The 27,817-nt window shown below is 43.8% G+C and overlaps 2 protein-coding genes across 5 annotated transcripts in view; one reads left to right on the top strand and one right to left on the bottom strand.

The window, feature by feature from the left end:
• Positions 1-16,964, bottom strand: part of SNX25 (sorting nexin 25) — an 82,431-nt gene extending 65,467 nt beyond the window's left edge. Inside the window, exons 1-2 of one of the 2 annotated variants that reach the window (XM_035324247.1) lie at positions 16,316-16,964; positions 6,801-6,885 (exon numbers count right to left, since the gene is read on the bottom strand). In XM_035324247.1, coding sequence (XP_035180138.1) covers positions 6,801-6,885; positions 16,316-16,714 — 484 coding nt within the window. In that variant the 5' untranslated portion in view covers positions 16,715-16,964. Of the gene's footprint in view, positions 1-6,800; positions 6,886-9,824; positions 9,844-16,315 lie in introns of those variants that run through there. The other variant, XM_035324248.1, reaches the window with a different exon arrangement.
• Positions 16,965-21,077: 4,113 nt separating this feature from the next.
• The window catches only part of CFAP97 (cilia and flagella associated protein 97), a 29,061-nt gene continuing 22,321 nt past the window's right edge, over positions 21,078-27,817 (top strand). The window contains exon 1 of one of the 3 annotated variants that reach the window (XM_035325060.1): positions 21,078-21,246. The gene's annotated coding sequence lies outside the window, so the exon portion shown is untranslated. Of the gene's footprint in view, positions 21,247-22,083; positions 22,103-24,320; positions 24,396-27,817 lie in introns of those variants that run through there. The other 2 variants (XM_035325059.1, XM_035325058.1) reach the window with 2 other exon arrangements.

Here is a 27,817-nt window from a genome sequence, read left to right as displayed (position 1 = left end):
TCTGCTCTGGGAAAGCACATCAAAATATGCAACAATGCAAATTAGTAAGGAATTACAAGAGCCCAACTTTTGCAAATTTGTTATGCTCCCTGTTGAAATACCTGAAGGAAGAGCTATCACAATTGGAAGACTCCTGCTCAGGCAAAGCAAGGTGATGGTATGGCTCTTTAGGTGCATGAACATTAAAGATCCATGAGATCTAGTACTGATATTAAGCTGAAGTCAAAACATCTCCAATTATTACCAAAAAATAAGCTGTGCAAGTATGAAATACTTCACTTGGGTTTCTGCCAGTTACACACTTTGAACACTTTAAATGGATTTCCCCACTCTAAACCCTATTTTCTGCACCCTACCTTTGATAACTCTCTTCCTCTACACCTTTTCTATGGTTTGCTTGCCATCTGTGAGCTTTGTTGCCCTTCCTGAATCACTACTGTTTAAGTGTCTTGCTTTCTATAAAACCTGGGGTACTTTAAAGCCTAGAATATATGTCCAAACGAGCACTGAGACAGCTTTTAGGATTTCTTTTATTAATTTTAAAACCAGATACCAACAAGGCAAAGTATTAAAACAACCAGCCCCAGCCACTAACAGCACCCTGTCCTAAGACCCTGCCTCATCCACGTGTCATCCCGGCCACGGTGTGCTGTGGCTGCCTCAGAAGCCTGCCCAGCGATGCAGCTGGTGTCTCTTTCAGCTCTCTGCAGAAACACAGAAAACAAATCCAAGAGCGCAGCTTGCTTTCTTCAAAGGAAAAACCTGCCCATCCGCCTGTTGTCATTGTTTCTACATCACGCACTGAAGCTTGGAAAACAACTGGTCAGAAGACAAGAAAGGACTGACAAGAAAAAAGTCTCTTACCCCAGCTAACTCAGCTGCTACGGACAAATTTCTTCAGATGTGGTGACAGCAATGAGTCTGGTGCCGTAGAAATTTCTACAGAGTTCCCTAAGTTAGCTATTAGATCTGAGTCCCCAGTTGTTATAATCTGATTAAAAAACAATCCTGCATCAGTGTGAACATGGGCCTCCTCCGTGACTCTTTTAAAGACTGTCGGGAGTGCCGGGACATGCAGCCAGAAGCTTTGTGGATGGGTTAGTGAGTATACCCCTCCAGACTCTTCCTTCCATCTCTAACCCCACACAGGTGTAAACTGCTAACCCTTCTTCTGCATCCGTTTAACGCTCAGTGGCACCACAGGAAGCAGTGAACCAGACTAGCTCCAACCCTGCAACATGCAGAGCTCCACACTAGGCAGCTCTTACGCTGCTCAGATTCACTACCCAGCTTCATGGGAGAGAAAAAAAAGAAAAAAAAAAAACACACAGACACATGGGGATTTGAATAGTAAGGACTAAACACCTACCCATTTTCTCAAAAGGCAGATCTGAAACGTTGTCCCTATGCAAAGAGACTTCTGAGTTGCAAAGAAAAAGTAAGTATCCTTTCCTGAAAGCACTGGATAGAATTGTTACACTACCTTAAGGTCAATTTCAAAACTCTGCTGTGACTACATTAGCAACAGAAAGGAAGGTACAGCTGCAACACTTGCCTGAGCACTTGGCTTACAAGAGCAAGTATCACTAGTAGTAAAATGCAAGTACAACGAATTCTGTTAGGATCCTGCATCTGCAAACCACCACCAAACAGCCAGCTATAATGCTGTGTTGCTACAATGCCGGATTTAAGATACACGATGTGGTTATCATAACCTAGACCTGAAAAAAAAATACATTAAATACAAATTTAGCAGATGACAGAATATATGCTCTCATAACTACCTGGCAAAGAGCTGTTCTATACAACTTGTTACAGCTACTACTTTTGTCCACTGCCCAAACCGAGTTCAGTCAAAAAAAAAGTCCCACCTTCACCCTCAAAGAACAAGATAAAATATTATTACAGCCACTCTACCGAAATCCCTAAAAAATCACTAATAAATAATCTCAATATGTACAACTCCGTCATTTCCAAGATAGCAATTTTTAAATCTAAAGGTATAAAAGCCATTATTCACCTGATGTATTTCAGACTTTATTATGTTTTAGCTATACAACACAAATCAAGATGATGAAGTTTCATACTTAACATTATCTTGATTTATTGAAGTTTCCCATGCTCACTAAACCTTTATTTAGACATGGCTGCTAGAGGCTGGCAAAAAGCTGTGTGAACCTGCCCCAGTCACTGGCAGTAATGACGTTAACATCTGAGTTCTGTTGGTCAGCTTTGTGCTTAGAAAAATATTGGTGTTTCTGGGAGTTCAGTCACATTTTATGACATTATTCAGCCTCGATAAAGCTCACGTGTTTTTTTTATAGCCTAGATGTTATTATTGCTCCTATGCAAAAAAAAAAAAAAAAAAAAAACATGCCTGTACAGTTTCCCATTTCGCATTGTTTGTGTTATTTTTATCAACTTTTTCTTGACATTTGCTTAATAATTACTATGAATGTGTAGGAATAAAAAAGGGGGGGAAATTTCCAAATATACAAACAATAGAGAAAAAACAAATGTGTTATAAATATCCAGGAGACACATTAAAAAAAAGTATCAGACTAATTTCTGTTCAAATGATTTTGCCCATGTACTCTCTGCCAAGAGAGTTCTTAGATCCAAGTGTTTGAATCCCAGTAGCAGAGAGAACATGAATTCAAATTAGGCCTTGCTCAGATTTTGGACCCAAACAACTGAGTTTTGAGAGCCGTGGAAAAAAACACAGCTTTTCAACTAGCGCCACAGAAGGTATTGCACTTTTTTTTTCCTTAAATGTCAATGTGTGGGTCTTAAACTGGAATGTTTTCCCTTCTGTAAATGGAAAGCTTACTCTGATATTCTTCTAAAGGGTCAACAAGAATGCAGATGGGCAAGCTCCGATCCACAGGCATAAACTGATGAAATTTCCAAAATATTTTGAACAAGACAGCCTCAACTCAGGGGTTAAGGAAGCTAAGCAGCTGTAGAGTAAGAGACGGTTCCCTGGCACAGAAATATTTTCAGGGGTATGAAACAAAGGGAATGAATAAATAAGCAGGTTTCATAGTAGACGGATTTGAGAAGCGGAGTTCTGCTGGAATTTGTTCTATGATCCATACCGTTTTACTTACTCATAAATGATCCAGAAAAGCGGGTAAATAATATGAAGACCAATTTTCCAGATACTATTAAGGTAATGAAGATGAATATTGGCTGTGAAGAACATTAAAAGACCACAGAATATCAAACAATTAAAAACGGAAGATAAAATTCAGTTCCTGTGAGACCGGCTACACTCATGGCATAGAAACCTACTGATGGCTATGGCCCTCAGCCTCGACAGCGTGCCGCACAAGAGGAGCTGGGTCTGACCGGGCACGGCTGCTGCTCAGAGAGGCATTCCTGAGCTGCCAAATGACACGGGATGCAAACGTGACGTTACCAGGTAAGGAACAGTCAGCGTTAAAAGGCTAAGAGTATTTCTGAAACTGGGTTATCTTTTCTTTGTGTAAGAAATGAAGGGTGAACAAGAATCAAATTCACCTGTCAATAAAAAGCATGAAAAATCGTGGAAAAACACATTTAGATGTTAATCACCCAGGCACTGCTGGCTGAAAAAAAGGACTCACCATTTTAAAACTGAAAGTTTGTTTTCCTTGTTGAGTACAGCAGAAAGAAAATCTTTGTACAGCATTACACTTGTTCCATTTTTGCGTGCTTAGATTTCATGAAACATCACACGGTAACAGGGATAGCAGACAGCTTTCCCTCACCTTTTATCTGCAGCTTATGCAAGGATGCTACAATGAAGAGCAAAGAAGCACTCTGAAGCAATGTCCTTTTACACTACTAGTCTGTAGGAGATAGGAGAGAAGTTGAGAACCGAGGTGTAAACAGATGTAAACAAAAGTTCCTTTTTGGTGGAGTAAGTGACTGACATCGTTGAATGACAATTCCAGACACTGTTACACTGGCTTCAGCAAGAGAAGCTATTCAAGATGAAGGCAACTATTGTCTGCTGGTTAGTATCATGGAAAACTATCCAAGCACTACAAAAAGTTTATTAAAATAACACCAAATGACTGAAATGGAAACAGTAACAACTCCTTCGATTAAAACTAAGGATAACCAATGATGTCTATCCTTCCAACTAACTTAACAGCCCATGAGAACACAGAAAATGCAATACAGCACACGACAGCTTGTCAAGAGAGAGGCATCACAGAGCCTTGGAAAACTGTGCAATAACGTGATGTCACTCTAACCAGAGAGAAAAGTGCATGCAGATTGGCTATAACATCAGCAAAAACGTGGCAGGAGAGCAGAAGTCAACAGGTAACTCTGGAGGGATGCAAGACAGTTAACAACTAACAGTAAACCGACTGTTTAAAATCGCTGAAGAAGTCAGAATTAATCAAAAGGCTGTCTCTTTGTAACTGGCAACAAGTCTGAAATTAAGTGATACTGGCTCCTCTGAAAACATTACCCTTGCATCTCTAAGGTAATGTAAATAAAAGTAAAATACGATTTAAAAATACATTGCCAAACCCCATTCACTCTGACAACATCATCTCAAAACCTCATGTGGCAGTAGGAATCTGAACTGTTCCAAGATTGAAAATACAGAACTGAAAAGTCTACTCGATGGATCAGACTTTTTAAAACATTTTATTGAGTTGAACATTAGACCTGGAGAGCAAGAATTTGGCAAAAAATCCTAGGGTTCACAAATACTTTAATACTCATCACTGTAAGACTGATTGGCATTAGCATATGGCACTAATGAAACAGAAATACACACAGGATGTGTTTTTTTATCTTTATATCACTAGTTGTTGTGGGTTGTCTGTTGGTTTTTTTAACTACAAGCTTGTAAAAAAGGGTATATTATATTAGGGTTATAACAGAAAAAGGTATTAAAGTAATTACTTATTTCAGAACTGTCACAGGGCAAGGACTGTATCTGTACATTTTCAGAGAGACTGGCTGTTTTAGTCTAATAAAAAGGTAAAATGTTTCTTTTTCGAATTCATTTACTATCTCAAACGTAAGCTGACAAACACTTTGGGGGGGAAAAACTTGCTTGAAGCTACTTGTGGTAGAGTGAGAAGTCTCATCCTTGTTAAACTGCATAACAGAGAACAAGCTGGTTTTATTAGTCATTTAACCAGGCCTGGAAGAAGTACAACCAATCTGACGAGTTTGCTCTCCAAAATTCAGAGCGTGAATGCAAGGTAAAAGCTGTTCTGAAAAGAAACAGCAGTTAAGGAAGTTGTCACAACAGTAGCGCCTCAACTCTGAAAAACAAATCACGAGTATATTGTTAACTTACTTGCAGCCTCACTGAGTAAGGATGGACTTACGAACCCAACTGAACAACCTAATGAATAAATAACCTCAGATGCCAGCAGCTGCCATGTTGTCAAAAATGCAGAAGCTGTTTCTCTTCTATGCAAGCAGCAGGAGGAAAGTGTAACAAAATGCCTTCCCCCCCCCCGCCCAGAGACCCACAGTGCCTCTGGTCTCTCTCCAAATAGCCCCTCTCCCTCTGGTTCTGCGCTGGTAATTTGAAGGCTTCTTTTCAAATTCCACTGTGGGTTATCCAAATGTACATTAAGCATGGGACAATACAGCAAATAACTTGACTGTGCTTCTTTCTTAATGCAACGTTTAGACCTTATTGGATTCCCAGTGACACAAAATGGATATAATCTGACAGATTCCAGGTGGAAGTGTTGCTGCTAACGAATGATATTTTATTACAGCTCACCTTCACAGGAACATGAAATAATAAGTAACCTGTTCCAATTTTATGTTTTAGCTACATATCCTGATAACAGTTGTTCATGAAAATAGCTGCAGTAACATCACACATCCTGAGAAGTTTTCTAAGACAACCAAACCAGCTTGTTTAAAACAGATTAACTGCAAAATACAAGCTTAGGATGCAGAAAAGATAACAAAAAAAATCCCTGCAAAGAAATCTCAAAAAAAAAAAATCAAAAACAGATGAAATATTTACAAAAGACCCAAGTTGCACAAAGTTTTAGAAATATATTTTTTAAACTACAGCATGCAAATGGATATGCATCTTCTTCTCTGAATATACAAGCTTTTTCCCCACAAATTCTCTCTACGTTCCAACCTAGCAAAATATTCACAGTAACAAATTAAAAAAAAAATATCTTGCTTCAGACTCATCCTCAACTTTAAAACCTAAGGTTCTACAACATTTTATAGTCAAGAGTGGGTTGAAAAACGCGTCTGGAAGTAGCAGTTCTTTCTTAAAAAAAATATAAACAAGCTATTTTGAATTCATACGATCCATAGTTCACATTTCACAACCTAAAGCCAAGGATCGCACCGGTGATCCACAAATTTCATATACCATAGCAACCAGAAGTACAGATGATCATTTCAGATTCAGATTTCATGACAAGAATTTGACTAAATGGGAAGACTGATTACAAGCGTCTAGATTTTATCAGTTCAGAGACACCTGATCGAACCTTTGAAATGTTAGTTTTTTTGTTTTGTGTACAATGGACTCAATTTTCACATAATTTCCGTGTTTTTCTGTGAAAACCAGAAGCTAAAATAACAAGATGTCAGGTAACCTACAAAAACAACATCATGTTACTTACTGCATCAGATCTCTTGGCAAGACCAAGACTTGATTTTACTTATTTTTATTTTTTTTTAAGCAAGGAATAAGAATCCAGGGTCACATTCTAATTCCTGGCATATTCTGCAGCCATAGTTTGGTAAGAACACAAGAGGTATACAGGATCTAATGCTCCTTTGTGCAAGCTAGGACTCACCTTCTTTCAGTGCTTTATCCATGTTGTGAGAAATGACTACTCTCCTTGACGGAACTGAATCATGGCAGCTCCCAGGCCAATTACTCTGAAATTCAAAGAGAACATCTGTAAGAAGAAGGAATAAATCAAGAATAACGAAAATAGAACTGGAATTCAAGGTGGTAAGAGCGTAGTATTTTTATTTTTAATATAGATATTGGCACTCCAGATGATTAAAACATGTGAGTGTCAATTTTCTCTACATACACCGTACCATGTACACTAAGCACACATGGATGCCCATTGTTGGGTACTGCACGCACGTTCTACAACTTGCCGGATTATCTTCAGGTTGCTTTGTTTGTAGAAGGGAGCTGCATCCATTTGAAACTCAATGGAATTGAGCACAGGACATGCATTTAATAGAAGAACTGAAAATCCTACACTCGGTACTTTCACACCTTTGGAAGATGTCAGAGAGAGACGTCAATAGCAGATAAAAAGTGTTTACAGCCTACTGCCATGATGGGCTTTCATTTAGCCTCATAAACCACTTTTAAAATAAAATTGAAGCCATTAGCTCTCTCCCAGTAATTTTAATTCACATTCTTTTGGGCTTCTTCCTTCAAAAACACGTCCGGCCACTGCATTTTAAGCTGATGTGCAATACACACATGTCTATTCTGAAGCATTAGTGTCCAAACAGGTGGGTGGACGAAGAAACATTTTTCAGGGTGTAGATAGAATTCTGTGATTCATGCTGCCCCTATATAGAAAGGGGTATAATTAACATCAGAAATAGAAATTTGTCCCTGCTGCCACTCAGCTTATTTCACTCCTCTTGATGGGAATTCAAACTCAGAGATGTAACTAACCAAAATTAGTGGTGGCAGACAATTTGGGAAGGGGCGTTAAGAGGCGGCTGTCCGGCCATACCAATTCACTTCTTACATAGAAAACAAAGAGCACAGCTCCAGTGTGAGGAGATGGCACTTCCAAAGTGACCAATGACTCCAACATACACCGAGCAGAGAACACGAAAGCAGTAAAAACTTCAAGGAGGGGTTAAGTAAAAACCCCTTTACTGTTTTTAAAGGTATGATGCCATTATTTCAGCTGATTTGCTGTCTACTACTCAGTGTATTTTGGTGTAACGTTCTCCTACAGCAGATGGATGCACACAGTCCAGTATAAAACACATCTAATGAGGCACAGGTGAGGGGGTCTCAGCACAACAACAAAATGAAGCTGTTCAGAGACTCTCGCACCTAACACACACCATTTCCACAGACACTTTCCAGGCTGCCAGAGTCCTCCTTCCACCCACAGTTAATTTCTTCCAGCATCTGGGTGAGCCAAAAAACACCCTCTAGGCTTCTTCCAGTCACTGCTGCTGTCTCATAGCCATTTTTATCCCTCCTGACAAGAGTACCAACGGCAAGAGCAAAGACTTCAGCATACCTCCGCTCGCAGCCCTTCTTACCCCTCCTTAACTACTGTTTCAATGCTAAGAACTGTTTAAAATGAAGAGAGGACTATCCAATTAATGAACCACCAGATTTCCATGGCCCCCTTTTACCTGAACATGATGCTGGTAGTAAAAGCTTAAGCCGTAGCCACCTAAATGGTCCCCAAAGTACTTTGATGTTTGGAAAGAACAATCAGGAGCAGTGTTTGTAAGACTCCAACACATCCCATCTGACCGCTTGTTTTATCGTGCTTCCTCCACGCCAAGCTGATGTACTGCTAGTCATACAAATGCTTCAGGATTTTTCTCCTTTATTTGCAGCAGGATGTAAGATGATTCATAACCACACAAGTTTAAAGGAGAAGGGAGAGACTCGCAGATACGTTAAACATCCCTAATACATTCTGGGGGCTAAAAGAAAGAAAAGGGATTCAGAGAGCTCTGCTGAGCAAAGCTGTTCAGGTCTTTCCGTAAAGCTAGCTCCTAAGCATGAGGCCACAACCCAGACTGAAGCGAAATGCTGAGCATACTCAATCTTCTCTAATACTTACGCTAGCTTGGGTACGCGACAGGATTAACCTTTCTGCTAACCTGAGCCCTACCTGCACAGAGGTCAGCAACCTCAAACCCCCAACTTAGACGTCAACACTCCCCATTCGTGCACAGCTTGCAGTAAGTGTTTTTTCCAGTCTGCAGCATCAGTAAGTGCACTCGTGAGGCACTAGCCAGATTACTCACTTCAAAACTAGTTTCAAAACTCCAGCTGAGATAAGAAAATTATAAATGCTGAAGTCTACTTTTGTCTCCTTACCAGCCTCTCAGTTCAGGGCTTCGCTACAGCAGAGAAAGAACACAGAACAAGTGTTGTAAGAGTGGCTCCACAATTGTAACTAGCTCATTCCACAACGCAACAGCACGAAGCAATACACACAATCCCACAAGGCAGGCTTCCTACGTCACTTGATTTTTTTTTTTAACATTTCAGTCTTGAACACTCGGGTCGAGAACAAAACACAACCATTGCCTCAGTATTTAGCAGGCAGCACTTCACTGAGATACAAACTCAAGTTTCAGTTTGCCAGAACATTTCATTGGCAGTGCTCTCTAAATTGGTACATTTGATTTCTAAAAGGCACTATTTATTTTAAATGAGAAGCTGCTGACAGCATTGTTTAAAATGAGAAAGTTCGAGACAAATGATTAAGAAGAATTTTAAAGGTAAGAAGCAAACATGACCAGTAGCAGTGGTGATTTTGCACTTACACAAATGTAACTGCTGAAGAAAAATTACAGAGCAAGAAAGAAACCTATCGTCAACTTTGTTTAAAAGCAAATTTCCAAGGACAGGTAAGAATCTAATATATCAATAAACTCCAGCATTTAAACGCATTGAAGTGAGGTTGGTTGGGTTTGTTCAGGCTTAAGAAGAAAAAGTTAAAGGGAGACCTACTGCTCTCTTCAACGACCAGATGAGGGCAAAGAGAAGGAGCCACACTTTTTTGCAGCTGTGTAGGACAAGGGGCAAAGGACAGAGGCTGTGACACAGGAAATTCCAATCAAATATAAGGTAAAATAACTTTAATCACAAGGCTGGTCAAATACCAGAACAGCAGGCTTGGAAGACCGTGGAACTTCCATCCTTGGAGATATGCAAAACTGAAAAGGACAAGGCACTGAGCAACCTTTTCTAGCTGGACCCACTTGGAGGAGGAGGTTGGATTAGGTGACTTCCTGAGGTTCCTTCCAACCTGAATTATTCTATGATTCAGGATGATCCGTCAGATCTGTGAATTTAATTTCATGCCTGAGCACGGGCCAGATCTGAAATTGCCTTCTCTAAAACAGCCAATCAAACCTGTTTTTTCTTTCAGCCTTATCAACTTGCATTTAGCAAAATCTATTAAAACTTAATAGCTTAGCACTGTTTTTGAAAAATTCTGCGTCTGTGAGAATAAAGATGAATCAGCTAAATAAACAGGCACCCCTGAGTTGGACAACATATGGCAACAGCCACCTTAAAAACAACAGTGACAGCCTGCTAACACGGGTTTACAGCACCTGTGATAACAGAAGGATTTCAGAAAATTCACGTTCCAAACTCAGCTTTATCAACTGAGAGAATGAAAAATCCAGCAGATTTCACTGGAAGGTTTTCTTCCCACCCTTCTCAAGTTAGATGGGAGAACGCATGCAGATGTCTCATCTGTCAGAGAACAGGTTCAGCTAGAAAGCCTCGACTTGGATGTTTTCACGTTTTTCTTCAAGCCACTCATCTACAAGAAAACAGAGCTACATTTCATGAAACAGTTGGCATAACCCTTACTGAGCCAAACATGTTCATAAATGGATTTAACTTAGGCCAAAGCTCTAGCTTAGCTGTTCCTTAAAACCCAGTATGTTCCCATTACTGCTGACTTGCAGGAGTGGAGCCCAGTTTTGGTTACTGAGGTTACTGACAAAGAGGAATGAGAGAAACCAGCCTGAAATTTATTTAAGATTTGACAAAGTGACTTACAAGTGGGGGGGAACACATTTGGAAAGAATGCGCAAAGAATGAAGTTGCTAACAAGTAGGCACGTCTGCTTCCTGGAACAGTTTAAGTTTTCCCTGAATTTGCCTTTGTTTATGGCCTGGAGAAAAAAAAAAAAAAAAAAAAAAAGGTTGTGTGTATTGTGTGTGTATTTCCTGGAGATTTCTGAATAATACTCATTGCTTGATGCTTTTGAGAATGATTTAAGATGCAGACACCAAAAGTTTGAAAGGCCTAGGAAAAAAAAAAAAAAACAAAAAAAAACCACGACTGGCATTGAACTTCAGACAAATTTTCGGGCTCTATCTCCTACAGAAGAAAAAAAAAAGTTAATGCCATTCATAGGTTTAAAACAAGTTAAGTAATTTAAAATTAGCTTCAAAAGAAATAAGTAATAATTGAGAAGGTATTTCAACAAGTACACTATACAAATGGTCATTCAGAGAGAAGACAGAAACACCTTGCACTACCAATATATCGACCTGCAACACTCGGTCACCAAATGCAATCCTTAAACCACGACAGACAGACACACGGCACAGGCAAGCCACACACTTCCTTACTCTGCCATGGAATTAAAGCCAGAAGCAGAAAAGAATTAACAATTATTTCTATTACATTAAATCAATCACAACAAAACTAAAACAGCACCCAGGACAGATCACCCAATATAAACGCACGCTGCACATGTTTAATCTGTGCTCTACGAGGCAAGGACTACATCTAGTGCAGCAGACAAGAACTCTCCAATTACTCATCACTGCTTGCTCCATCCCCTGCTACCCTATAAACGTTCTTCTTCTCTTTGTGTAACATATGTCAACATCAGACTGGACTTCTCTGATAAAGAGTTACAGCTTCAGATAATACTTTACTTAATTCTCCGTCAATTCGGCTTTAAGTGAGCCTGACAGATGTTTCCTTACAGTAGTAAACACTACCTCAGTCACGATGCAACACTCTGCCTCCCTTACGTTCCTGGAAAAGAGCAGATGATACACAGACCACTTCCCATCATCTCACTGTTCATTCTTCTGTGGTATAAATGAGAACAGTCCTATCTTCCAGAACGCAGAAGTTTCGGTGATTACCTGACCCAAAGAGGAATGGTTTACCTGCACCTTCATTTTAATGCCAGATTCAGGAAAAATCCACATTCAGTGATGGAAAAAGCCTTGAGGAACATTGTCACAGAAGTCCCCCTAAGCAGCCAGAACTTGAGAGCAAAACATTTCTAAAAATGGAGAGCTACTAAACAGAATCAAAGAAGAATAATCGAGTATGTCAGGAGCTGAATCTCAGAGAAACACTCAGAACCATTGGCAATCACAGGAAACTCAAAGCAGGACATTAGAATCACTGTACTTTTTGCTGAAAACAGAACAAAAGCCAGCAACATTTGTTTATTTTCTGTTATTGCTGCGAGGCAAACCAGGTGGCTCATTCTCTATAGAGAGTATCATTCATTTCATCTGCATTTATAATGCAGCACCTGAATCTAATAAAGAACTCCTTGTTGTTTGCATTACTTAAATGCAGTTGATAAACCAACCACGTTACTTAGAGACTTTGCTTTGAATCAGAGTCAAAATACTGCAAAGAAAACTCTGTCCTGCCAGTTTTTTTGGTGAAGTCACGACTCACACTGGAAACGTGGGAAAACGTGTTCTCCTTCCCACTGCCACAGTTAACTTGGCTTCATGGAAGTCAAAGGCATCCCCCTACAGCTACACAAACTGACAGCGGTGCAGGGAACAAGCTTCACTTAAAAAAGGTGGCATGTAACAAGTCCCTTCCAGAGCAATCTTTGGTCTTAGCACCTCTGCTCACACTTGAGAGGTGAAAATCTCCTTTGGGACTTACACTTTTTAACTGAAGTGCTACTGGTTTGCCATGCCTTTTTGCTGTCTTGCATCTTGCTGTCCTCCTCTGCCACAAATCATCTGGTCCTAGAACGGCTCCTGAACAGTGCTGAAAAACACCTGATAAGGTAACGTACAACGTCACAGTGTCATTTGATTTGTACTGTTTAAGTACGAATAGGAACTATTTGCCAATATTATTAATTCCTGCAGCTATGTGAATGAATAACTAAAATTGTGATTTCACTACGCATCTCTCTTCTGTTCTCTTTTAAATAAAGATATTAAAAGAATACAGGGAAAAAACAAGCTTTGTGGGGAATCTAGAACACTGCCCAGCTATACCTTGGGATCAGAGCTCGCACACAGAGATAGACTATGTTGAAAACACACTTCATCATGAGAATATAAATTGCATACCTTTCTTTGCAGTTCTCAGCAGGTTTCAAATGCCCTCGCTGAGATACCCAATTTTAACAGAAGTCTTCGTCCTTCAAGTCTCAAGGGGGAAAAACAACATGTAGGACAAAGCAAAGCTTCGTATTTGGAAGGATGGGTTTCACTACAAGCAAATTCAAGCACGATGAAAACAGGAATACACTTCACGTTGCTAAGTCCAGACTTATAGTATTGCCCTTCCTCACCTGCATTATTCAGTGGCACGAAGAGATTCGTGAAATTCAACAGCACTAAACTCGCACTGTAAGTACCTGTAGAATAGGGAACTTCACAAAAAACTCTGATTTTTCAGCACAGAGTAAAGAGCTCGATCCAAGTCCCTTTGAAGTTGATTGAGTACTCCCACTCACTTTCCAAGAGCTGAGCCTGACTCCCACTAGAGTAAATATTTATTACCGTATGCTTTTCTTCCTCATATGTTAACCCCAGTATGAAAATCATTCAAAGAATGATAATGAGCATGTCTGCCTCGAGCTCACGTACGTTTAACAAATGAATAGATATAAAATTCATTCTGAAAGAAACCCCCCCCCCCAAAAAAAAGAGCATTACACCAACATAGGGTTCTTTCCGACTCTTGAAGGACGAAAGATGTGATAAGGCTGAAGGAATTCTAGCTTCACTATCTTCCTGCTACCAGCTCCCAGAGGAGACAATACAGCATCATACGGCTCCATGAAAACGGGGAAGTAACAATTGAATGATAACAAGAAGGCAGAAGAAGAATAGGATGTGTAATAAAAAGATTAACCTACTTTTTTTAAAAAATAAATGTACAACAAATACTTGCAAATAAAAATCGTAGTGGATGGCCTAGATTTCTATATGCTGCTTACCCAGACATTGTTATTTTCTCCACCTACACGTTGCTTGAAGCACCAATCAGGAAAATTGCTAAACATACACAAAATGATGTTCAGAAGGAGTACTTCAAGGAGCTTGGGAGACTAAGCAATTTTGTGTCAAAAAATATTTATGTATGTATATATAAAAACAAATCTGTAAACTGAAGGCATGAGGAACCCAAGCAGGACGCCTGGAACTATAGCTTCTGAAAAGAAAGGGTAAAATACCTCACTCCTTTTTAGTCGATCCCTTCCTTTCATACAGCCAGATTAAATTTTGATAACAGTGCAGGGAGGGAAGAAGGAAAAGTTTGTAACTGGATCGGGGGAGAGTCAATAAACAATCCCAGAAGGAAGGCTGGAGTTGGTACTGCTGCTTTGGCAGAGACTTCCGAACACGAGATTTCAATTCTTTCCTGAAATAACCAACACACACCGTAGAGCTCCAACAAATCCCAAAACCACGCACTAGACCATGCAAAACAAGAGCAGGCGTGCACTACCTATACAGATGAATCCAATGGATGGACACAAGCAGAGAAAAACAAAGAGAAAGAGGCGGTAACAGACCGCAAAAACAACATTCACAGAGGGCACGGTAATTGAAACGACCGCATTTGTCTCTGGACGTTTCTACTTTCACTCCTGTTCAGCGGGCTCATGCACTGTGTTTTCCACAAAGGAAGGGGGAAGGGAGTAGAAGAGCTATACATTCTATTTATTTATTTTTTTCCTTCAATGCTGGGCTTCCCAAATTAAACTGAATTTTCACTGTTGGTCCATTTCACAAATCTGCAAGGCTGCTCCTCATTGCAGCAGTGGGGAGATTTCAGTGATTAAGTGTATGGCGAGGGTCTTTGCAGTCCATATACAATTTGTTCTCCTAAAAGTGACTTAATACACGCACAGATGTTCAGATAAGGATGCCAGCACATGAATGGCACTGGAACTATAGCACTGCTGCTTAAACATGCAAATCTACAAATCTGAAGAGATTTATTAGTGATGCATTTTTCTCTTCTGTTTTAAGGCAGTTGAATGGTAAAATGCAAAAACAGTCCCTTACTAACCAGGACTCCTTAGGAACTTAATACGCATTGCTACAACAAAAACCAGCAGAACCATCCTTCGCTGTGCTCACTGAACACTACACACAGGGCAGGTACCTTCTGCCTATCATTTGCTGACTTTCTGCGTAACGTCTTCTGATTTTCTTCTTCTCCTGTTCATTTGCCTCCTAATCTCCTACCCTGAGGCCAAAACCAGTATAACACGCACCCACTGCCGCAGCTGGATTGTAAACACCCCTCTGCACGTTGTATGGCTCGCTGAAGTCACCAACCCCCAGCCAAACCGCCCTGTCTACCGACCACAGCGTTCTGCCAGCTCCCCTTAAACACAGGCCTGGAAAAAACGTACTCACAGTCTCCTTCCCTCCATGGGTCAAAGGACACAGAAATAAAGCACGGCTGCAGTTCACTAGCTGAGCTGATCAGCAAGATGGAAAGATGGCCAACTACATCAGCGAGCCACGTCTGACAGGCTCTCTGCCCCGTCAGCACCCTGTGCTTTCTGCAAGTTCGGCTGCATCAGCTGCAGACGTACACAAGCGACAGCACAAGTTATTTACCTGCTGCTGACAAGATCAAGGCATCTACCAGGCATAACGAGACGTAGCTAGGCTGTACGTCGAGGCGGCACAAACCATGCCTGTTTTTCTTCCCCAAGCGCTCTCAGATAGCCCGTGTGACACCGTCAAAGCGAAACAGCACTTGGGTGGTGCTCTCCGCTGCCGAGCACTTCACCTAACACCCCACTGAGGTCCATGGCTCACCGCTGAGCAGACGGGGCACCGTGCCGGAGCCCCCGCTGCGATGTCAAACACTGCACCCCTGCTGCCGGTGTGCAGGGCCCAGGGCGAGCAGGTCCTCGTTTCCAGCAGCAGTTTTTCAAGCCTGGTTTAAGAATAGCTCTGAAGAGACGGGAGTGGATGGGAACAAAGTTATTTTGGCTAGCTCTTCTACCTGAAATCCCAAAGCCATCAGTACCGCTCAGAAGGGGCTGAAAAACACCGCTAACACCCAGCCACGAAGAGGTCATGAGAACGAATCAGCACTGCTTACAAGTACGGAAAACAGATTTATCTTCGCGCGGAGGTCCGAACCGCTCCGGGAGCGCGCTGGCACTGCCCCGGGGGCATCCTGACAGCGCTGCCTAACGCCACCAGCCCTCAGGGTCCCCCCCTCGCACACCCCCCGCTGGTGGCACTCCGCCAGCGGGAGCCCCCGAGGAGCGGAGCCCCCTGAGGTCCCGCCACGGCTCCGCGCCCACCTCCTCCCCGAGGCGCGGGGGGGTCCCGGGGCGCCACTTACCGCCGGCAGCCGCGGGCGGGGAGCGGCGGGGAAGGCCGGCGGGGGCAGGCGGCGGCGGCGGCGGCAGAGCAGGCCGAGCAGGGCGCCCAGCGCGGCGGCGGCGGCGGCGCAGCCCGCGTAGAGGGCGAGGCGGAGCAGCGGCAGGGCCAGGCAGAGCGGCCCGCAGCCCCCCGCCTCCCGCCGGCCCAGGTAGGCGACGGACACGGCCAGCAGCGCCAGCCCCGCCGCCAGCACGAAGCGGGACGCGCCGGGGTCCCCGTCCTCTTCGTCTTCGGCCGCCTCCTCCTCCTCGCCGCTGCGGCTGCCGTGCGAGCACGGAGGGGGAGCGGCGGCGGCGGCGACCCCCGTCGCCTCGGGCTGCCCGGCCGTGCCGCTAGCGCTGTCGGCAGCGGGGAACATGCTGCTCGGGGCGCCGCGGGCACGCAGCGCATCTCCCGCTAGCCGCCGCAGCCCCCCGCCAAGGCGGCCGCTGCCGGGGCCCCTCGCCTCCTCCTCCTCCTCCGCCGCCGCCGCCTCCCCTTCGGCCTCCGCCGCCCGGCACCGCTGCGGCCGCCGGGGGAGCCGGAGCTCATGCCCGGCGGCGGCGCGGCGCGGCTCGGCTCGGCTCGGCACCGCGCGGCTCGGCCGCTTCCTGGCGGGAGCCCCCGCCGCGCCTCCCGGCGGCCGGCAGGGGGAGGAGGCGGAGGCGGGGCCGGCCGCGAGGCCCCGGAGAGGCCGGGAGAAGGTCTACGGCAGCCGGAGCTCCTCGTCAGCCGCCCTCCGGTCGGCCCCTGACCCTAAATCACGGAATTTCGGACGTAAAACGTTGGTGGAACGGTGAAATGGGACGCTAGCGATCCCGCTAAACGGCCCCACGGGAGGCCCACCGCTGCCCTCCCTCTGGTGATCCGTGACTGCTGGTAGCACAGCACCTGGTCCTAAAAAGTCCTGACGTGGCAAAAGCTTTGCATATTCCTGCCATGCTGCGCATACACATTTACCTTGCCGTGGGTAGGGTGCCCTTACAGCTCCCCTCGACTCGTGTTGCAGCGGCCACCAGCCACAGCCAGAGCGCGAGGCCGGGGTCTCAACAGCAGGAGCAAACTGCAAGGCCTTCAGGAAACCCAACTCCGCAGGAGTGAACACAAGCACGTACTGATGGGCTTCGTTCTGAGGGGAGATACCCCATTAAGAAAGTTAAGCACTGTAGAAGTGTTTAGAAGTACTGAGACTTCTGTGAAATGCTTTTGGTTTCAGACTGTCACTGTTCTGATGGGCTTGGTGTGTCAAAGAGCCCTGGGTTTCCCTTTAAACTGATACTGGTGCTGAGGTTGGAGACACCTTGATTTATTCCCATTCATTATTCACTTCTGTAAGATTAATGATACAATTTGTATGAAAAAAAGGGTGAATACCAAGGCCCTGATCTTGTGAATGCTTAGATCTCTCTATGATCTCAAGCAACCATTTTAAAACTAAGCTCTGAACTTCCCAGTGCTGCTGAGATATTGCGCAAGTCAAGGCCAGGAGCTGGAATATTCAGTTACGGCCCTAACATTGCACTCCAGAGATGATTTAGGGCTCAGTTTATGGCGCAGAACTGTAATGGAAACAAGGACAATACACAGTATTTTCTAAGCTAGATCTAGCCTAACCCACAGGACAGCCTGACTTGTGTATCAGATTGTTCGCCTCCGTATATACGTGCCTTTTCCTGTTAGAGTTTTGTACAGAAATCTCTTTCCTCTAAAAACAGTGAAGTAGTTTCGTAGCAATTTCATCTCCCGTTTCAGTCAATGACCAAAAGAGACTCTGCTCCTTAGGCTGATCCTTTACAGTAGCTTAAATATAGTTTTATTGTGCAGTTTATTCTATTTAGTGGATATTAAATTGCACAAAGGTCATTTAAGCACTAGCTCTGACCATCCAGGGTGTCCAAAATTGATTACTTAAGTAACATGTCTAATGTGATTAAAGGTGAAAATCATCAGATACAGTAAGTGAAAACACTACTGCAATGGCAGTGCCAAAGCATCCCGATGCTGCACCAAAGGGCTTGAGGTAAAGGTTCTTTCAATATCTCTGGTCATTACGACCAACAGAGAGATTCTTGCAGAGTCCAAGAGCTTTTGGAGAAGGCCCAACATGCCAGAAGGTTTCCTGTAATGTTATTTTATTCTCATCAGGTAGAAAACAAAAAGCAGAGATCCAACTCCCAGCACACGCTTAATTCCTCAGAGTTCAGAAAATATGAGGCTCTGGACTGAGTTCAACATCTATTCTTGGATCTCAAGAAAGAGCCACACAAGAAACAAGACAGTGTGGAGAGGCCTTCTACAGCAAATGCATTCAGGAAACTGCCTGGGCCTCTGTCAAAACTACTTAAGGGAATTAAATTTTTAAATTAACCTGAAGCAGAGCTTGTAATGCTGTTAGTTCTGTGTAAACAGAGATTATTTTCTCATTAGAGTATTAATTCTCAGAAGTGGAGAGGAAGATAAAAAATAAACCTAACTACAATGAAGGTTTAGTCCTGCCGTGCTTACGCACAAAAACAGTTCTTGTCTGAAGGAGTAATCCTACCAATTTTAGTTAGGATTTACACATCATACCCTGAATTAGATCTATCTAAATCAGTTCAAGAGTATATCCATAGAGCTAGAGGGAGCTTTGGTTGTTTTTCTTTTAGTTTTTAATGAGATTCTATGACTTTCCAACCTGACATACAATTCCTAATATTTTAGATGATGTCCTAGCTCCACGCAAGTCAGTGGCAATTTTCAAGTTCAGTTCAGTGTTATTTGAATTCCCCCTTTTGTACTTCATAAAATACTTTTCTGTACAATACAAAAAGGACTTCAGAAGTGATTTCTTTGGACGGGGGATTATGTTATTATCTTTCTATAACTATTTCATCCATCATGGAATTAGTTTGTGAGATAAGCTATTCAAACTCTACCTTTTTCAAGGATTACAGCAAATATATTTCCTACAAAGCAGAGACTTTATCTCATTTTAAAACAGAAGTTATGTCTGATTTGGTGAAGAGTCAGCATCTTCGCTTTTCTCCTTTGAGCAAGGAGCGTAATTAGCTCATTTATAACATATTGTACACCAAGCCCCAGTGTTCTGAACACAATTTTGTATCTGTCCTTAAAGTGACAGTCTCGCAACTTTTGCCTTCACAGTACTGCAAACTTTTAACTTTTATAAATTTGCACCTTCAAAATGTTTAGACAATCTTAATGCTATAGCAAAGGCTTTCTTTCATTTGCTTAGTCTTTTGTGGGCCTTCCTGGTTCAAATCATGTTGCTGTAGAGGCTGGCAATTTATTACTATCACGTACTATCTTTCCTAGAAGCTCCATTCCTCCCTTACTGGAAGTTAGTTGAATTGCTCTCATATGAAGAGCGCTTTTTATTCTGTTGCCTGAATTTCTACAGAATATGTAAGTTAGGCTGAGTACTTTACAAATATTAAATTTTTTGGAATGCTTAGTGTTTTGTAGCACTTGGTGTTTTCCAAGCACAGCTTCCACTGATTTCAACTACAGTTGTGATTATTCAACATCTCAACAGCGATTGAGCAAGGTTCCAGAAAAATGAGAATGAAATACATCACGAAATATTAAAAGTTAATTCAGGTGAGTTGAAGAACCTCCATTAAACACTGTAGCAGTAATAGAATCTGGTTATAGAGGATTTCAGTTATGTTATCAGGAGTTTTTCTTTCTTTACTTGTAGTATTCTGCCACATTCACTGTATGTATTTTAAAATGTGTGTTTGTATATACGCACACATACATACACATACTCTGTGTGTGTCTACATTCATGTGCCAAATTAAATAGGGCCGTATACACAACAGTTGTCTTGGCTGCACAGCTCGATTCAACTCAAAATTCAATATGCTCGGAAAAAAAATATGATAATGTCATTAAATCTCATAATGAATAATGGGAACATGTTGTTTTTTATTTTTTTTTGTTTTGAATGCGTGAATCAGTAATCTGGTGGACTTTCTTTCTTTTCACAGTTCTTTCCTACTTTCTTAAAAAGTCATATTACTGCTATTATAGGAATACCAAGGCCTGCTATTGCAACTGTCCCCCTCAAAAGAGCTGCAATCTTTCCCACCCGTACAAAGGCCACTACCACTTACAGTGGCAGATCATTAGTGGTAGTTGCCACCCACCTAATCAGTGCCAGAAGTAATGAAACTCTGCCTGAAGGTTTCATCCATTTATCTTCACTGATTACCATGAGATTCAAGGATGTGGAGATCAGGGTGAATCTTGAGGGAGGGACGTGTTCTGGTAGAAACAGGTACTTCCATCTGCTCCTCAAACCCGTCTCCTTTAACATGGAAGACCATCACTATAACGTGAAACCTCATCGCCTCAACCTGAAGCACCATCACCTCAACACGGGGACCATCACCTCAACCCGAGCCACCGCCACCTCAGCATGTGGCAGCATCGCCTCTGCGTGGAGCCCCATCACCTCAACCTGAGGCACCATCACCTGAAGCTGGGACCCTGTTACCTCACCACGGGGCCCCCTCAACCTCGACCTGAGGCCCCATTTCCTCAACCTGGGTTACCATCACCTTAACTTGTGGTGCCATCACCTTAACTTCGGGCGCCATCCCCTCAGTGTGGGCGTTATCCCCCCAGCACGGGCGCCATCACCTCAGCGCGGGAACCATCCCCTGAGCGAGCTCCCCAACCGCTTCCCCAGCTCCCGAAGGGCTGAGGGAGGAGGGAAGGGAACCGAGGCCGCTCCCGGCCCTCCTCTCGCTTCCCGCCCCCCTCAAGCACCGCCTCTCCCCGCCCGGCGACGCGAGGGGGCCGGCCCGGGCGGCGTATGCGGCTCTCAGCGAGACGGCGGTGGCGGCAGCGCTGCGCCGTTCCCCCTTCCCCTCCTCCGTCCCCCTCTCTCCGCCCGTCCGTGTGAGTATCCGCCCCGGTTCCTGCGCGGTTACCACAACGAAGCCGGGGGGAGGCGGCGGTCGTTCGCCCAGGGCTGCCGGCCCGCTGTGGCGGCGGCCGGGCCTCCGGGGTCCCTGCCGTGGGGCGCCGCTGCCTCCTCGCCGAGGAAGGTGCCCGGAGAGCGGGTATCTGGCGTTTCCCTCCCCCGCAAGGTGGGGAAGCGCGTTTCTTTATTGCTGTTGTTTATTTATTTTTGTTTTTATTAGGGACTTTGTTGCCTTACTGCTGGAGTCGCCGCCTGAGCGACACGTATGTCGGTGTCCCTGAGTACGCGGTGCGTGCTGTACTGGGAGGGCTTCTGCTGGCGGTGAGCCGCCCGGGTTTAGTCATCGCCGTCCTGACAGGCGTTTTGTGCCGTGTTGCTGTGCCGTGCCTCTCCTCCTTGCTCCTCGGGGAGGTCGGCAAAGAGGATTTCCTCCTGAGGTACTGCACAGCACCGGCCCTCCCCGGTGGAGTTACGGCATCGTGCCGTCCTCGGAGCTACCAGGCTGTGAGGGGTGTGCAGGGGAAGCCTGACCGGAATTTGGTGAAGTGTTTTATAAAACACGTCTGTGAGGTGGCCAGTGGCTGGGTTTACTTGGTAGGAACTAAGTCAACCAAAGCAATTGCTGTAAGCGGTTCACCTCGAGCGTGGTAAATCATCGCAAGTTGCATCTTTGCCGTTTCCTCAGGGCGATGGTATTGTAGCTCCTCCTGGCCTGCCCAGGGCTGTGTTCTTCACTGCTGGGTCCCAAGCTGGGACCCAAGTAGTTTGGAAGAATAACCGGCCGCCAAATGTCTTGGGCCCATATGGATTTGTGTGGAAACCACAACAGAGGTAACTGTAAATCCTGGGCCTTCCCTGCCTGTCGTTTGTGCAGACCCTGCAGTAGAGCAGAATAACTGGATCCCTTCCAAAGTGTCTCAGCGAGATGATACAACAAACAGCAACGTGTGTCATGCTTGTGAAGCCCCGTTTGTTCTGGAGTTTTCAAAACATACTACGAAAGTCAACACTTTAAAATATGTTATGCCCTAAGACATACTAAACTACAACTTCAGACTATCTCTAATGCCTTGCTGAAGTGTTGTTCTTCTGAATCCAATGTTTTGGAAGCTGGTTTTTGTACAGTATGCAAATACTTGCATTTGTTCATTCTTACTATAAAACATATAAGAAGTATTTAGTGTTTGCATTTGGACACTTATATACTTGTATAACCCTGTGGTTAAAGTTTGCAACATTGATGGAAACACAGCAGGCAAGAAAGCTGCAGGTTGGAATGATCAGAACAGAAATAGCAGTGCTAAATTTTTGTTGGAGCTCTGTGTTGGTCTGTTATGAGGTGTGCAATATAGAGCATCAAGTGTGTTTTGTGCATTATTGCTTCTGTGGAAAAAATAGTTAATCTCTTTCTCCAGAGTAGGAAGCTTCTTGGTAGCGACTGATCACTGGAGTTGTCAGTGGAGGGAGAAAGAAAGTTGCCTAGAAAGTGAAATTCTTCAGAGAAACTGTTTGAATACTAAAATGAAGTCATCGTTACTAGAAAATTAATCACCAGATGTTAGTTGAAGACTGGGTTCATAAAATAATCAGTCTTCAAATCTTAGGACTGATTTTTTTGGAATGCATTGAGCTCTTTTGATGCTTTTTCTTAGTTGTTTTGTTGTGCTTGCATTGTTCCTTTGTGTTTTGTCAGCTTAGATATTCCTTGTAATGGTGTGAAATGGAGAGCACAGAAAAGGAGACACCAAGGAATCTGGGGACATACTCTTCCTTTTGGGGTGGGCTTAAAGCTTTTTATGACCCAGTGGGTTTTTGTTTTGACTTGTTTTTGTGCTTTCCCATGGTTTAAAGGGTATTCAGAGGATCCCGTGTTTCTGCCTAGGACTTACAAGGGTTCAGATGGTCCTCAGGACTGCACAGTTGGTTGAGGCTTTGAAAATGAAGTTGGCCGATCTCTCCAGAGACTTGACCCAGCAGTACATATAAGTACTTCTTCAAGGAGGCTTTCAAAAGCTGCAGTAATATCTCCTCAGATTTATGGGAAATGGGCAGGCCGTTACGATAGCAGGTGTACCCTCAGTGCTTCCACCAGAGCTGCTCTTTAAAGCTTTTCCATTCTTTGCTTTCCTGGTCTCATGCTCAACCAAGACTAGTGACAGTAAAGGACTAAAACAAGCCCCATCTTTCTTGACAGAGGTATTTCCCATCTAGCAGTCTGAACTGATGGCGGTGGTGGGTATTTGGCGGTGATGGTGATTTGGTGGTGGGTATTTGGCAATATTGAAGTGTTTTATTTTAATAACATAATATAGAGAATCCCAGGAAGCCCACCCATATCATGATGAATTTAAAAGACAGCCCTACGTTCCAGTATTTTATCTGTTTTGCCGTAGTAAGGCTTCTCATCTGAAGAAATGAACAAGTCATAAAAATAAAATGCAAGAGAGGATCTCGAGAGGCCTTTACCTCATTTGCCCTGCACACACTGAGGCAAAGCGCATATGCTGGGACTGAGTGGTAGTTGTTTAAGCTGTTCTTTGTGTATTGATTTAGAGAGTGTACTAATGTACTTCCCCCTGCTCACCTGTACCAGTCACTGCTGCTTCCTCTTGGACAGAAACATCCTCGCTGAAAATACGTGAATTACATCTCATCTTCAGCAGCTGTGGAGAATTTGGTCAGCTTCTTTTTAAATGTGTGTATTTCCCCAGTTGTGATAACAGGCGACACAGGTGTTTTGTGCGTTGTGGGCACAAAACTTGCATTTAATTGATCCGTGTGGAAGCACATCTGTGCCAAGTGTTCAGGGAAGTGCTGATGACATGGCTGTCTGTGTAGCTAGGTCACCAAGCATACTAAATCTGTAGCATTAGGAGCATGAGAAGGCTTCTGGTGTTCTGGAGTACATTGTGATTTACCAATTGCTGGACTCTGATGTTAGTTTGTAAAATGTGTTTCTTCCTTTTGGTCCTGTCATCTGCTTTTGGGACCAGCACAGAGGGCAAGTCCAGAAAATGCTGAGTTAAATGGCGTGTGCATGATATGGACGGTCAGCACGTGGATGAAAGTGTCTTGACCTCTATTTGGGCTTTATTTTTGAGCTCTGGCTTCCCAGCTGTGGCAGGTGAGCATCTGTATATTCTAAGCGTTTTTGGCCCATAGCTCTACTGTTCGCAGTGAATGAGGCAGGAACACAGAACAGACACAGGTGGTTTGTTACAAGGTGGGGATAATGGAGCAGTTACTGCACAAATGTTGGTGATAATTTTTCTCGTGTTTGAGTGGTGTGCTTGCAGCTAAAGGAAGGAAGACAGAGTCCCTAGGCTGGTGCACCAGGGTGATGTCTCGTGTAACCCCAGCCTTTCTGAGGTGGATTTGCTCAAGTTTTGCATTAAAGGAGGAGTTGTTTTCTGTAATCTTGCAAGCAGTGGACCCTTCCAGGTAGGGGGAGCAGCGTGTGGCAGTCAGCCCACGGGTGTGGGTGGCATCACTTCTCCATGTTCACAAGCAGGGGCAGAAGCTGCTGGTGTTTTTATCAGACAGCATATGATTCTTTGTTGTTTATTTTTATTCTAAGCTGCTTCTGTTCCCTCTGGGTTTGGAGGGTTTGCTGACGATTTTCCTGGGTTTCTCAACAGTAAGCAGTAGCAATGGCCTTGTTACACAGCCATCATCGCAGCCATCGTTTAAGCTCAGTAGCCTCCAACCCAGGCTTTCCTCTCACGAGAATGAGGTTTATTAAGGAGCAAAACTAAACTAACCACTTCCCACAACATTTGCTGGGATACACTAAAAAAAAAAAATATGTGCTTGTTTCCTCAGCAAGCACGTCCTTGTGTCTAGAGCTGGTGTCTTTGCAGCCTTGAGTGTTCTTTGGCCTCTAGGAGAGCTCAGGAGAGATCTTTCCACCAGAAACTGCGGCCTCCTCAGTCATCTGCACTCTTCTTGTTTGATGGGAACATAACCAAGCGACCTTTGCTGGAGAAACGAATTACAGAATGAAGAACATGTAGTGGCAGGGAGAGCATGTGAGAGTGAAATCCTGAAGCTACAGGTCCACATCCCTCCGTATATTTTGGCTTTTTGTAGTAGGGGAATGGCTTTTTTTTTTTTTTTTATCAAGTGGAACTATTTTTCTTCCTTCTCCTTCTTGTACATTAACTTTGAGGCCTTTGCCCTGCGGTCATCCAGGGCTCTGTGGTGGTCATGTGTGCTCATTTACTCTAACAGATGATGGCAATTGACTCTGTTCCAGGAGTTTCTAGTGCCCACTTGCTGAACTGAATCCTTGCTTGGAATAGGCAGGAGACTCAGGACTTTCTGCAGGGATCCTTTTAAAGGATTCAAAGTACTGTGGAGCTTTTCCAGTGGGCCTGCCTCTGTTTGTAGACAGTCCAAATGCTCTTCTGAGGGCTGACCCAACATAGGTTTGAGAGTTAATAGACTGTGTTTTACAGCCTGCAGAGAAAATGCTTTTTCCTTTGAGTATACGATGGAGAAAACCAGGGCAAGGAGGAAAAAAAGAGGAAAAGGGGCAGCAGTGGCAAAATTTTCAGTGGGGAATTCCCTTGTGGGAAATAGTTTCCTGAGAGATTCTTCCTCCTTTGCATGCTGTGTTGCTCTTGGTAGCAAAAACTCAACCTTGAATTAAAGAGGAGGTAAGTAGGGCTGGGTGTGCACAGCAAGGCACATGGCTGCAGGCAGCTGCGCTGCTTGATCTCAAACACTGGTGATTGTATCTGAGAACAAACTAAGCTTTAGTTCAGTCTGTTTTTACATGTTTTAAGACTTATATTTTCCTCTGTTTTCTCTCTTATAAGCTGAACAAGCCCACATAAGTAGTACTTTTCTAATCTTCTTAGAATTTTTGTTGCACCTTCCTAGACACTTTCAAATGTGCTCACTTTTCGTTTGTGTCAGCCACAAATGAAGGAGGAAGGGCAGGAGAAAGAGGGGAAGGGCCAGCTTTGAACTAGCATGCTTTTACACAGTAACTTTTTTACTGATTATCATTCTGCAAATGGTAGTTAGATGACGTGGTTAGCATTTTCACCCTCTCCAGGTACACCATCGGATTTGGCAGTCAGCATTAATGACTGGTTAGGATCCCTGACAGCAGGGCAATGATCAGAGCCAGAGGATTTGGGAACATCCTAACCAACATCTGCCACTGGCAGTATAAAACTTAATTAAGACACTTTAACCTTCCAGCCCCTTAGCTCTCAAACACTTGGTTCTGCTGTCTGAGATGGGGAGGGTGGGTCCCTGTTCTGCGAAGCTGGAAATTTCCAGCTGAAAGGGGGGATGTCTGGGGAAGCAGTGATTGTGCAGGCTGGGAGAAGCTCTCTGGCTGTGTTAGTTCTCTCCAGATCGAGTACCAATAATACTTAGAAAGGAAAATTGATAACCTTCAACCAGAAGGTATCTTCTTATTGCTTCTGATAGAGGGTTTCATGACAGGAAGCCACAGAGAGCATACATCTTTTGAAAATAAATACAAGGTCATTAGAAGTAACAGTTAATGAGAATGTTTGATCCTGTTTACTGGGCTTTCAGAATCTGACTTGTTGATCCTGTACTTTAATAAGTGTTTCCTTAGCAGAACTCTGTACTTCTCACAGAAATAAAATGACATTCTGCACTGTATAGAAAGGGCTGTGTGCGCGCAGTTTGGTTATTAAATTAGACGTGGTTCATCAGCAAAACTGCTTATTCTGTATTGCTGCTGCTTGGCAGATTCCAGCTCCCTTAAAGACCTTCTGGCTGCGTGAGGGGAATAGGAACAAAAAATACCATCTCTTCATCTGTTTCCTCTCATTTGTTTTTAACAGAAACTACAAAATTAATTAAAGTTTAGTTTGTGAATGATCAAGAGTGTCAGTGAGAGAAAGGGACCGATGTAGCGCATCTGTTTCCCATTAAGAAGAAGGCTGAAGTAGTTACGGGGCTGTGCCAGAACGGGGAAGGAGCGTTTGGCACTGAACTGACTGCTGCTCCTCAGGCACCGTAAGGCTGATAAACTGCATTTCTTCTGGTAACAGCTGTCGTTGTCCATTAATCAGTTCTGGTTCAGGCTTCGTGGAGAACTGATGGTTCAGCTATTTGTAAGTCACACGGGGTGGGAAGACGTGTGCTCCTTGGCTGGTGCTGGAGGTGGGCAAGAGTTCATGGGCCCCTTGCTGCTTCCTGTCACGTTTTGTCACCTATTCACTGTCCTCATGCCACTATCTAATGCCTTCTTCACCTAAGACGTGTTCAGCAAAGAAACATCTGAGAAGTCTTGGTGTGACCGCTTAGTATCTCACCACCTGTAATATAATCCTAGTTTAGTTACACTTTCTGAACTGGGCAGCATCACAGAAGCAAACAGTAGGTTACAGAACAGAGTTTTGTATTTCAACCTGTACTAGTGAGTCTGCATCCACCCACAAACCTGGTGTTGCCTTATCCCCTTACGCTCCTGTACGTACAACAGTGCTAACAGTAGGTCATATCTATGTGCTTGAGACAAGTGAAATATGCCACGTTCCACTTTTACCAATCAGT

This window comes from Oxyura jamaicensis, chromosome 4, assembly GCF_011077185.1.
Source record: "Oxyura jamaicensis isolate SHBP4307 breed ruddy duck chromosome 4, BPBGC_Ojam_1.0, whole genome shotgun sequence".
Taxonomy (NCBI): Eukaryota; Metazoa; Chordata; class Aves; order Anseriformes; family Anatidae; genus Oxyura; species Oxyura jamaicensis.
This window is presented reverse-complemented; position numbering and strand designations above follow the sequence as displayed.